Source organism: Eschrichtius robustus, chromosome 18, assembly GCF_028021215.1.
Source record: "Eschrichtius robustus isolate mEscRob2 chromosome 18, mEscRob2.pri, whole genome shotgun sequence".
NCBI lineage: Eukaryota > Metazoa > Chordata > Mammalia > Artiodactyla > Eschrichtiidae > Eschrichtius > Eschrichtius robustus.
Window position 1 is genome coordinate 71,159,509 of NC_090841.1, and position 13,181 is coordinate 71,172,689.

The window sequence follows — 13,181 nt, forward strand, 5'->3', positions numbered from 1 at the left end:
TCCGTGATTCTACTTCTGTTTTGTAAATTAGTTCATTTGTACCTTTTTTTTTAGATTCCATATATAAGTGATATCATATGTTATTTATCTTTCTTTGTCTGACTTACTTCACTCAGTATGACAATCTCTAGGTCCATCCATGTTGCTGCAAATGGCATTATTTTGTTCTTTTTTATGGCTGAGTAATACTCCATTGTATATATGTATCACATCTTCTTTATCCATTCCTCTGTTGATGGACATTTAGATTGCTTCCATGTCCTGGCTATTATAAATAATGCTGCAATGAACATTGGGGTGCATGTATCTTTTTGAAGTATGGTTTTCTGTGGGTATATGCCTAGGAGTGGGATTGCTGGGTCATATGGTAGTTCTGTTTTTAGTTTTTTTAAGGAACCTCCATACTGTTCTCCATAGTGGCTGTATCAATTTACATTCCCACCAACAGTGCAGGAGGGTTCCCTTTTCTCCACACCCTCTCCAGCATTTATTGTTTGTAGACTTTTTTTTTTTTTTTTTTTTTTAATAAATTTATTTATTTATTTATGGCTGTGTTGGGTCTTCGTTTCTGTGCGAGGGCTTTCTCCAGTTGCGGCGAGCGGGGGCCACTCTTCATCGCGGTGCGCGGGCCTCTCACTATCGCGGCCTCTCTTGTTGCGGAGCACAGGCTCCAGACGCGCAGGCTCAGTAATTGCGGCTCAAGGGCCCAGTTGCTCCGCGGCATGTGGGATCTTCCCAGATCAGGGCACGAACCCGTGTCCCCTGCATTGGCAGGCAGATTCTCAACCACTGTGCCGCCAGGGAAGCCCATTTGTAGACTTTTTGATAATGGCCATTCTGACTGGTGTGAGGTGATATACCTCATTGTAGTTTTTTTTTTTTATATGTAAACTTATTTATTTATTTTATTTTCAGCTGCATTGGGTCTTCGTTGCTGCATGTGGGCTTTCTCTAGCTGTGGTGAGCGGGGGCTACCCTTCATTGAGATGAGTGGGCTTCTCACTGTGGTGGCTTCTCTTGTGGAGCACGGGCTCTAGGCGCTCAGGCTTCAGTAGTTGTGGCATGCATGCTCAGTAGTTGTGGCTCGTGGGCTCTAGAGTGCAGGCTCAGTAGTTGTGGTGCACTGACTTAGTTGCTCCGTGGCATGTGGGATCTTCCTGGACCAGGGATCGAACCCGTGTCCCCTGCATTGGCAGGTGGATTCTTAACCACTGCGCCTCCAGGGAAGCCCTCACTGTAGTTTTGATTTGCATTTCTCTAATAATTAGTGATGTCGAGCATCTTTTCATGTGCTCTTTGGCCATCTGTATGTCTTCTTTGGAGAAGTGTCTGTTTAGGTCTTCTGTCCAATTTTTGATTGGGTTGTTTGTCTTTTTGATATTGAGCTGCATGAGCTGTTTGTATATTTTGGAGATTAATCCCTTGTCGGTTGCTTTGTTTACAGATATTTTCTCCCCATTTATCTACCTTTAAATTATCCTTTTTTTATGGTGATAAATTTTTTATTTTTGAATAATTTTAGATTTATAGGAAAGTTGTAAAGACAAAATACAGAGAGTTCCCATGCACTCCTCACATAATTTCCCCTAATGTTAATGTCTTACGTTACCATGGTACGTTTGTTAAAACTAAGGAAACAACATTGGTACATTATTATTAACTAAACTCTAGACGCTATTTGAATTTCAGTAGTTTTTACAGTTTTTAGTTTTTGTATCCAGTCCAGGATATTGCACTGCACTTAGTCATCATATGTCCTTAGCCATCTCTGGTCTGTGATAGTTTCTGTCTTTCCTTGTTTTTCATGACCTTGACAGTTTCGAGGAGTATTTTAAAAATTTTTATTTATTTATCTATTTATAAATTTCAGCTTTATTGAGGTATAATTGACTTACAAAATTGTAAGATATTTAAAGTCTACATTGTGGTGATTTGATATATGTGTACATTGTGAAAGGATTTCCACCCATCTAGGTAATTAACACATCCATCACCTCATATATATAACTTTTTTTTTAAGGTGAGAACAATTAAGTTCTACTCTCTTAGCAAATTTCACTTATATAATATGGTGTTATCAACTATAGCCACCATGTTTTACATTAGATCCTCAGAACTTATTCATCTTATTGCTGAAAGTTTGCACCCTGTTTCCAGTCTCTCCCTACTTCCTCCCCTGCCCCAGCCCCTGGAAAGCACTTTCCTACTCTGTGTCTATGAGTTTGACATTTTTTCTTATTTTTTAGATTCCACATATAAGTGACATCATGTGGTATTTGTCCTTCTCCGTGTGGGTTATTTCACTTTATATACCATATCTTTATTCAGTCATTTGTTGATGGACATTTAGGTTGTTTCTATATCTTGGCTGTTGTGAATAATGTTTCAACATGGGAATACAGATATCTCTTCAATTTTCTGTTTTCATTTCCTTTGAATATATACCCCAAAGTGGGATTGCTGGATCACATAGTAGCTCTATTTTTAGTTTTTTAAGGAACCTCCATACTGTTTTCCATAGTGGCTGCACCAATTTACATTCCCACCAACACTGTAGGAGGGTCCCCTTTTCTCCATACCCTCTTCAGCATTTATTATTTGTAAACTTTTTGACGATAGCCATTCTTACTGGTATGATGTGATAACTCATTATAGTTTTATTTGCATTTATTTCTCTGATAAGTATCAATGATGAGTGTCTTTTCATGTGCCTATTGGCCATCTGTATGTCTTCTCTGGAGAAATGTCTATTTACGTCTTCTGCTTATATTTTGAGTGGTTTTTGCTGTTGTTGTTGTTATTGAGTACAATCTGTAACTTTAAGTGGAGAGGGCAAAGGCATAGAGTTGTGTTCTATTAGTTAGGGTACACATTCGGCTACTGTAACAAAGGCAAAACAAAACAAAAACAAAACAAAACACAGTAACTTAAATAAGATACAGTGTTTTACTCTTTTGCATAAAAATCTGAGCAGAACCTTCCAGGGCTGATATAGCAGCTCCATAGTGTCAGTACCTTCGAGCTCCTTGGATATTGTTTTGTCTTCCTCAGCGCCTGACTTCCTTCTTATCATCTAAGATGACAACTTTGCCGCCAACATTATGCCCACATTCTGGCAAGCTGGGAAGAGGAGAAGGGAAAGTGGAAGGCATGCCCCTTCCCTTTAGGGTCACAACCCAAAAGTTACCCATGTCACTTTTGCTTACATCCCATTGGCCAAAACTTAGTAACCTAGCCACTCTTGCTGTGATGGAAGTTGGCAAATGTGGTTATTCCCTGAGGGCCATGTACCCAGCTAAATTGTGAGAGTTCTTTTACTAAAGAAGCAAGAGGAAGGTGGGTATTAGGGGACAACTAGCAGTCTCTGCCACAGTCCACCCCTTCACCACTCAAACAGTTATGCACGACTTCTCTTCTCACTAGTGGAACAGTCAGGATTCAGCCAGGGAAGCACACCTCCATAAGACTATGCTTTTACGGGGGGAATACAATGGCATTTTGGCTCTCTAGGAATTAGCATCAGTTCAGAGCTAGAGTCCAGTAATCCCTGAAAATTTTGGTTATTTTCCCTTCCCGCAGTACATACTCACATTCATCAGTGGCTACAGGCTACTGGCAGAGAAAGAGTGATTACAGGAGTCTGCCTGAAGCATTGGTAGACAAGTTGGACAAGCTGGATAAGGGGGATAGCAGAGAAGCTAAACATGTCTGGCTGCCAGGTAGGAATGTGAGGAAGGCTCTCAGAAAGGGGTCATGAGAAGCAATTGCTTCTGGACAGCTACCACCTCTGTGGGTCTGCAGCCAAGTGTCTGGTGGTGGGCCTGGGGTTGCTGGTGGTCAGCAGGGCTAGCAGTTGGGAAAAACAAGCTGGATGCAGAGTGGAGGCTGAGGACACGCGGTCTTCCAGGAAACTGTGTTCCTTACCTTACGGTAATAATCTGGGAGTATTGGCTGGCTCTTCACTCCTGCTTTCTTTTTTTTTTTTAATTTATTTTATTTATTTATTATTTTTGGCTGCGTTGGGTCTTCGTCGCTGTGCGCGGGCTCTCTCCAGTTGCGGCGAGCGGGGCCCGCTCCTCGCTGCGGCGCGTGGGCCTCCCACTTCAGTGGCTCCCCCCGTGCGGAGCACGGGCTCCAGGCGTGTGGGCTTAGCCGCTCCGTGGCACGTGGGATCTTCCTGGACCAGGGCTCGAACCCGTGCCCCGCATGGCAGGAGGACTCGTAACCACTGCGCCACCAGGGAAGCCCCCACTCCTGCTTTCTAAATATCTTACAGGGTCCTCTTTTGGTTAACTCTAACCAGGAAACATATAGGGCAGAGGGTTTGGGGAAACATAATTTCCACTCCGGTTTACCTAGTCTGTAAGTGCTCCCAACTCAGGGAGGGCCAAATATATGTATGTAGCTCAAAGTTCAGGGTCTCTAGGTGGAGTGCAGTCTTGCTATTTATTGCTCATGTGGCTGCTCATGAGTCCCTGATTTACACCCCAGCTTCCCTCGGCTCCATTCACACCATGCAACAGTAGGGCAGTATCTTGTAACAGGATACGGGGGATCACAGGGGAGATTGGCATCTGACTTCTCAAGAGCAACTCTGGAAGCTAGAAGATTATGTAAAATGTTTTCAGAATTCTGAGAGAAGATTTATTATTTCTAGCAAAGGCAGAGTGACTGGTTCCACACTGGTTCTAGATGGAGTAGCTGGTTCCCTCCCACTATAGATAAATAGAAAATTGGACAAAATACATGAAACAACTATTTTCAGACATCGGTAACAGGAAGTGGGTTTTGGAGATGATATAAACATCCCAAAATGTGTGGCATAGCTTGGAGAAGGTAGAACTGTTCAGCTCAAAACTGGCAATTATATTCCCTTGAAAACACAGTATTAGAATTAGAGGCTATATCAAAGAAAGCAAAAACAATATTGTCCCAGGCTTTGAAAGCAGCCATTTTACTAAAGAGGTACCATGGCATAACAGGGGTCATCAGCTTTCAGATTCTGGTTTGCTATATTGGGGTGGTCACCATTAAGTTATCACCACATATATCAGGTTTCATTTTGTCAGTACCTCACTTGTGAGTTGATTAGGATACAGTTTTGGCTGCTATAGTAAAGACAGAAATAACAGTGATTTAAACAAGATAAAAGTTTATTTCTCTGTCACATAACAGTGCATGCATTAAGCAGTAGAAGACTGATGATTCCACAGAGTAGGGGACCTTGGCTCCTCCTATCTTATTGCTCTGCTATTTTCAACATGGGGCTCCTATCTCACGAGTTAAGATGGTTGCTCCAGCACCCACCAGTATGTCTTCTTTCAGGAAGGAGGGAAGAGGAAATGGAAGGCATGCCTCTACTCTTTAAGGGCACAATTCTTACATTCCATAAAGCACACCTTAGTCACATGTCCACACCTTGTTGTTAGGGAGGGTGGATACTGCAGCCTTTAGCTGGGTGGCCGTGTGCTCAGCTAAAGCTCAGGAGCTCTTTTACTAAAGAAAGGAGTGGAGAATAGATATTATGGAACAAGTAGTTTCTGCCACAACTGCTGTTCAAGAAAATAACTTCTACAAGACAAAACAGGTAGGATCTAAGGAGAATCACTCCAAAGGGTAAAAATGGGAGGAAGGAAAAGAAAAAAAGAAAAAAGAAAAGCAGGTTTCCTGGGTAGGAAATGAGCCCAGCCTTAGATACCTAAGTGAGAAATCCTGTGAAACTGATATAATTTTTTATATTGTGTGTCATGCAAGTTCCTGCTTACATTTTAAAATTCCATTAAGTGTCACCTCTCAGCTATCCTTAAACAGTTTGTATCTCTTTTGGCATTTGCCATGTTGTAAGACATTCTGTGTCATTCCTAGCTTTGTTAACTGTCTCAAGGTGACTCTGTACGAGAAGCAAAATAGTTAAGAGAGAGCCCCTGATGCTGTCGTATATATAGGTGAGAAGACCTGATGTGTGAGATTTGCTTCAGAATACTCCAGCAAAAAATAAGCAGGGGGAATAGATGAAACAAGATTGACAAAATGTTGATTTGTTGAAGATGTGTGATGGGTGCCTGGGTGATCATAAGACTATTTTCTCTTTTGTGTCTGTTAAAAACTGTCCATCATAAAACAAAAGTCCAGTCCCTGAAGACAGCCAGACCTGGGTTCAAACCCTAGTTTCACTACTTACTAGCTGAGTGGCTTTTCCTCTCTATAAATTCAGTTTCTCAAAATGGGAAATGTGTAGGCCAATAGGGTTCTTGTAAAGATTAAAAGAGACAAAATTTGCGGCATCTAACAAGGTCTAGCCCTTAGTAGTTGTATTAATAAGGGTGCCTACTTGCAAGCAACAGAAACTGACTTTGGTTATGGCTAATTCCTCTGACACGCAGATGTTAGTATATGCAGAAGAGGTAGGGCTTGAGCTGGGATCTCTGATTTCTAGACCTAGAGCGTTTTCTATGTTACATTTGTCCAAAACCTTACCTTGGTTTGGCGCTTTGCAACTTACGCCTTCAAACATACAGGATCTTAATTTGGGTACCTGCCTGGAACTTAGGACACTCGAGACTGTAGGGTGGCCCTGGGCTGAGGGGTGGTCAAGGGGCGGAGGTACCTCACTGACGTTCGCTGGCCGCACTGCGTGTAGGTTGCTAAGTGGAAGCTGGCGCAATACGGGCTTTACCCCAAGCAGGCGCGGATCAACCGCCGCCAGAACACACGCGTGTTCTCCCTGCCTCGCTCATTCCCGGGATAGTGTCGGGCCGGCAGCCGCCAGCTGGCTCCTGGCGGGCCGCTCGGCCAGCCTCCCTCCGGGCCCAGCACGCGCTTGCCCAGCAGCCAGGCTCCCGGCTCCCGCGGTTGGGCAAGTCCCGCTCCCGGTCCCTCCCTTCCCCGCAGTAGGGGGCGGGGCCACGGATCCCCGGCTCGTGATTGGCCGAAGCCTAGGCGCTACTCTTCTCCGCCCCCTTCCGCGGGGTGAGAGGTCAGCGGAGCTCTGGTCTGCAGGGGCAACACAATGGCGGGGCTCTGGGTCGGGGAGGCGGCGCTGGTCACAGCAGGACGGCGTGGACGGCGGTGGCCGCAGCCGCTGTTGCGGAGCGCGGCGCTATGGACCCTGAAGGTGAGGAGCGCCGGGACTCCCCGTGGGCCTGGGCCTCACTGGGCTCCCAGCCCCGCACCGCCAGGCGGTGGCCAGTGCTGCGGAGAGCGCTCCGTATGTGCCCGGGCGACACCCGGCGCCGGGTTCCGCGTCGGACCGCGCCCCTAACTCTCTCTCCCTCCGGAGTTCGCCCTGGAGCGGGGCAGAGCCGGCGTCCCTCGCCGCAGCTGTTACTCCGAGTATCATGGAGGGCCGAGCGGCCCAAGGAGCCTGTAGGCGTGAGTTTTCTGCTTTCTCGGGAGCGGCTGACAGCCAGCTGGCTGTAATGTACGTGCATTTCCCGTGCTCCCGCTCTTGGGCCATGAGGTTTTGGCTTGTCTTGAGCTTTCCAGGTGTATTTTTAAGGGTCCTTATCGTTTCCTTTTTTTTTTTTGCCTTCTTCCTGCTTTGAAGGGACACTAAATTGCTGCTCAAGTAGAGTTAGGGTTTTGAGTTTGTCTCACCTTTTAAAGTATAAGATGTCAGGATTGCTACTACCTTTGCTTGAGTTGAGAGCCTATTTTAATTGTATTACATTCACATTATATACTGTATATGCATCTTGTGAGTTTTTCTCTTCTCTGTAGTGGTTAGCGTGATGTTTGTGCTGTTATAAACACATCTCTGCACTGTATGTTCTAGGGTTTTCATGGTGGCAGCCATGACTTATACGTTGGAGTGTTTGTGTGTGGCTCTTAACACTTTTTCTCTTTAACATGGAGTCTCTTGTAATTTCTAAACGAAGACTACCTAGCTTACTTTATTAACAGAGTTTAAGTCACTTGAACAGATTATTTAAAAGTTTCTCTGAAAACCACCTGTTATCTTCCTTTAAAAAAAATAGGCCCGTAACTTGATTTATTGTCATTGAACTTTTAGAATTGAAAGACACGTTAGAGATGATTTGGCCCATCCTACTCTTAAAGAGGAGGGAGCTTAGGCCCAGGTGTGAAATGTGGGCGCTAGAGCTGAACATGGAAGTGAAAGTAAGTCTGCAGGTACATTAGCTTAGTGGCAACTTTAGAATGCCCACTCTCAAAAAAACCCAAAGTTTGTGTGGGCACACAATTTATTGTTTCTTAATCTTTAGTGTTCTTTCATCTTTTAATCTTTTTTGGCCACTTCACTTGCAGTTGCAAAACTCTGAATGCATTTATTGATGCGTAGGAGGCAGCATGGTGTGGTGGGAAGGCATAGGCTTTGGAGTCAACACAGATGAAGTTTGGTATATTAAATAAGTCACCTCTTTGGGCCTCCGCTTCTTCCTTTCAGCTGTTTTTTTTTTTTCAGCAAGTCTTTCTCTACTTCCTGTGTTCCATCTTTGTGAAATGAATATAATTTCTCTTTTAGAAATTTTAGTCTGTTAAGGAGACAAGTGTAAAATGCTATTACGGGAGAGGTCCTGGTGCTATATAGAAGAAAATAAAATGGAGGGATTTGACCAAGTCTAGATTTTGAGCTTTGTGTCCTAGATACTGTTCTGGTGCTCTACTTGAATTAATTTATTCAGTCCTCACAACAGCCATATAATCCCCATTTACAGATGAAGAAATTGAGGCACAGTTCTGTGGAGGCCAGAAGTCTGAAATTAGGATGTCAGCAGGGCCGTGGGCCCTCCGAGGGCTCTAGTGAAGAATCCTTCCTTGCCTCTGGTGGCTCCACTTGTTCCTTGGCTTGTGGCCATATCACTGCAGTCTCTCTCAGCCTCTCTCTTCAGAAGCCTGGCCTTCTTTTCCTTCTCCCTGTGCATCCTCTTCTTTCATTTATAAGGACACTTGTCAGTGGATTTAGGGATTGGCAGGATCCAGGATGATCTATCTGAGATCTTTTACTTAAATATATCTGCAAAGACCCTTTTTTCCAAAAAAAAAAAAAAAAAGAAAAAGAAAAAGGGTTACAGTCACAGGTTCTAGGACACGGACACATCATCTTGGAGTCCACCATTTCAACCCACTACACCTACTATGTGCCAGGTACTGTTTAGTGCTGTGGATATAATAGTGAACATTTCTGCCCTCATTGTGGTTATATTTGACTAAAGGAGACTGACAGTATTCACATAAATATGTAAGTTCAAAGAGTGGTAAGTGCTGAAAGGAAAAAAAAATAGAATAATGGGATAAAAAGTGGTAGTGGTGTTGGGGGGTTGTTACCTAAGGAAAAGAGAGGAGATATTTCTAAGAATGTGGTATTTGATCAGAAAACCGACCCAGCCCACAATGTGATGACCTGGGGGACTAGCCTTCCAAAGGAAGGCCAAGGCAACAGCTCTGAGGTGAGACTGCGTTTGGTGTGATCAAGGGGGTCGACATGGCCACTGGTTGGAGCACAGTGAATGAGGGGGGAATGAAGGTAGACAGGACAGTCATGTAGGGGCTTGTATTCAGAATTTATCCCAATAATGGGAGTCCATTGGAGGGTTTTAAGCAAGTTGGATTTATGTTTTGGAAAGACCACTCTGCTGTGTGGAGAATATCCTAGTTGGGGCTGGGAAGGGGAAGAAGAGTAGGAGCTGGGAGACCAGTCAGGAGACTGTTGTAGAAGTTCAAGCTGGTAACATCATGGTAACTTGTGCTAGGGTGGTAGCACTGGAGTTGGTGAGAACTGGTAAGACTTGGGATATATTTTGGAGCTAGAACCAATAGTAGTACTTGATGTTGGGTTAGAAGGGGGGTAAAAGGAAAGAGAGGAATCAAGGACCTTTGAAAGGTAGACACGAAGGGCCACATATTGTATGATTCCATTAGTGTGAAATGTCCAGGATAGGCAGAGCCACAGAGACAGAAAGTAGATTAGTGGTTGCCAGGGTCTAGGGAGAGGGATGAGGGAGGAGACGCTAACAACTGAGGGGTATCTTTTTGGGGTGAAGAAAAACTGTCCTGGAGTCAGATAGTGGTGACAGTTCCGCAACCTTGTGAATATACTGAAAACCACTGAGTTGTACACTTTAAAAGAATGAATTTTTGGTATGTGAATTATATCTCAATTGAAAAAAAAAAAAAGAATGATTCTTAAGTCCTTGACTTAAGCCCCTGGATGTGGTAGTGTTTTAGAGATGCGGAAGGCTGAAGCTTAGGAGGGAAGATCAAGACAGTAGTTACATTAAAATAAATTGATTGAATTTATGAAATACAGAGGGGTGGTGATTTTATTTGTTGTTTGTGGGATCATGTAATGGATATGGGAAAGGAGCAGGAGTTAGAAACCACGCTTTCAGGTTGGTAGATGATTCTGGGGTTGCTGAAAATGGCAAAAGAGGGGGAGGAAAGCTGTGTTAGCGTTTAATTATCAAACAACCTACAGATGATTCTCATTTTTACAGCTGAGGTTAAGTAACTTGCCCAAGGTTACACAACAATTAAGCAATAGATCTAGGATTCAAACTCAGATCTGACTTCAACACTCTTATTATACCATATTAACAAACTTAGTAAAAATGAGAAAGGTCAGATTTATACATCTCGGGGGACAAAACCTAGTCTGAGCTTCATAGCAGTTACGGAAAAGAGGGTTAGGCTTCCCTACAGTAAGGAACGTTCGTTAATCAGGATAAACAAACCTTGTCCTAGCACTGACTGTGTAGAATTCATTATATAAGGGCAACTAACAATCCAATAAAAAAGTTCTTTGTTACTGTTCTACAAAAGATGCAGTGATAGTTCACATCTCATTGGTTGCTATTAATCTGGCACTTTGTGAAAGTTATAGTGTGTAAGAACAGTTCTATCCAGTGGGATGGTTAGGTTTCCTAGAAGCAGAGCCTGAAGAGGGATTTTGTGCAGGTGGTAGTAGTTGAGAAGAATGAAGAAACCAGGCTAGAGCAGGGGAAAATAATCTAAGCAATGAAGGGGCTTCAGATGGAAACTGGATTCAGTTTCATCCCACAGGGGAGCCCTGGAGCAGTGGTTCTCAAAGCAGGGGACTCCAGCCAGCCGCGACAGCAGCATTATCTGGGTACTTGTTAGGAATGCACATCTTCTAGCTCCACCGTAGACCTGCCAAGTTTGAAAATCTGGGGTCAGAGCCCAGCCATCTGTTTTAACAAGCCCTTCTCCAGGTGATACTGATGCACAGTCAGGTTTGAGAAGCACTGCTCTAGTTCAGCCCTGTGCAATAAAAATGAAATGTGAGCTGCAAATGTAATTTAATATTTTCTAGCACTCACATTAAAAATTTTTTTAAAAGGTTAAATATTAATGTATTTTTATTTAACCCAGTATATTTAAAATATTTCAATATGTAAATGTAAAAAATTAACAAGGTTTTTTTTTGTTGTTTGTTTTTGGAATTAAGTCTTCAAATCTGGTGTGTATGTTACACTTGGAGCACATTGGAATTTGGACTGGCATATTTCAAGTGCTCAGAAGCTGCCTGTGGCTAGTGGCTGCCATATTGGACAGCCAGCACTAAAGCACGGATTGCAATACTAAATTGGACCCACCTTGAGATGAGGGGCGGGGGCAGCCTTTTGAACCCTGTGTGAGTCAGTCATTGGCTGTGGGCTGGGAGGGATGTAGCTCCCAGGCTTGATGGAGAACTCCTGTCTAGTTGAGGCAAATGGGGCAAACTAGGGAGCAGGTGTGAGCCATGAGTAGGATACATGTACAGAGTACACCCAGAGTACGCCAACTGGGGGCCTTCACCGCCTGGTGAACAGGTTCTGGATGACACCAACAACATCTGCTACAGGTGGGGTGGGAGGAATGGCCTGGTTGGGGAGCTGTAGTGGAATGAGGAAGTTTTAAAGTTGACGTATATAGTTCTCTGGTGTTCCAGCTTTTACTATGGAGGCAGAGCTGGAGAATCTTGAGTTTTATTCCCCCAGTTTTATTGAGAAGTAATTGACATGAATCTTGAGATTTGATCATCTCTCTTAAATATTAGGTATTCAGCCTAGCTTGTAACAGAAGGTCTTGGCAGACAGTTGACGATTGGGATGGCTAGTGAGGTCCTGAAGGCTAACTAGTCAGTGTCTGTGAAGGAAAAGCTGCACTTAAGTGAAAAAGCCTGACTTCCGGCAGTGTTTTTAAAGGGCGTTTTTTCTGGTCACTGTGGTTCTGTTAAAATGCTGAAAGAAACGTTTGGCTGGTGCGTCCCAGCTCTATGTCATGAAATGTGGAAGAGAGGACCTTCGCCTGGAAGTTTTGAAGATGAAGCACTATCAAATATTTACTTTTACTTGGTAAGAGCATCTTATGGTTCCATTAATCCACAATTTTGAGGATGGTTTCTTTGAAGTATTGGTTGGCCAAAAAGTTTGTTCGGGGTTTTCCGTAACACAGTAAAACCCGAATGAACTTTTTGGCCAACCCCAATAGCATGCATCCTGATAATGAATTAACCTGTCAACAGAATTGTTTTAGTATTATACACTTGAATGCCGCTGTGGTTATGTTAACAGGAATACTTTTGGTTTGGCAGGATTAGTGTTTAAGTTCTTCTTTAAACATGAGTCTAGTGGATTTACCAGTTTGGACTGCCACCTGAGGCCACATCCAGAATGTGAAAGTAGGTGGTCTCCTAGTTAGAAAAGGGCAGTCCTTGTTGGCAGTGGCCGGAAGGCATGTGAACAGTTTGTGTAAAAGCTGTACCCCTTTTTTGGGTTAACAGTTACTGTATGCATACTTTAACATATGCAAAACTGTGCTAGGCATTTTACACATTCTCATTTAATCCTCATGGCAGCCTTATGTCCTAGATAAGTAGTTTTTATGCCCAGTTTATATGTGAGGAAAATTATGTTTCAGAAATGTCAGAGCCAGCATTTGAACCAGGGTCTGAATCTGAGTCTAGATCACAGCTCTTAATTACCATATTATTACTTTTATGGGAAATCCCAAATGGCCTGGTTGTATTTATTTATTCATTTATTCATTCATTTATTTATTTGTTTGGTTTTTTGTGGGTGCATTGGGTCTTCATTGCTTTCTGCAGGCTTTCTCTAGTTGCAGCGGGTCTTCATTGCTGCCCGCAGGCTTTCTCTGGTTGCAGCGAGCGGGGGCTACTCTTCGTTGCAGTGTGCGGGCTTCACACTGCAGTGGCTTCTGCA

General features: G+C 43.5%; 1 protein-coding gene across 1 annotated transcript in view; it reads left to right on the forward strand.

Annotated features, from left to right (window-relative positions):
- The first annotated feature begins 6,981 nt into the window (after positions 1–6,981).
- The window catches only part of PCCA (propionyl-CoA carboxylase subunit alpha), a 373,607-nt gene continuing 367,407 nt past the window's right edge, over positions 6,982–13,181 (forward strand). Inside the window, exon 1 of the mRNA XM_068526624.1 lies at positions 6,982–7,114. Within this exon, the coding sequence (XP_068382725.1) occupies positions 7,010–7,114 (105 nt within the window). The 5' untranslated portion in view covers positions 6,982–7,009. The remainder of the gene's footprint in view (positions 7,115–13,181) is intronic.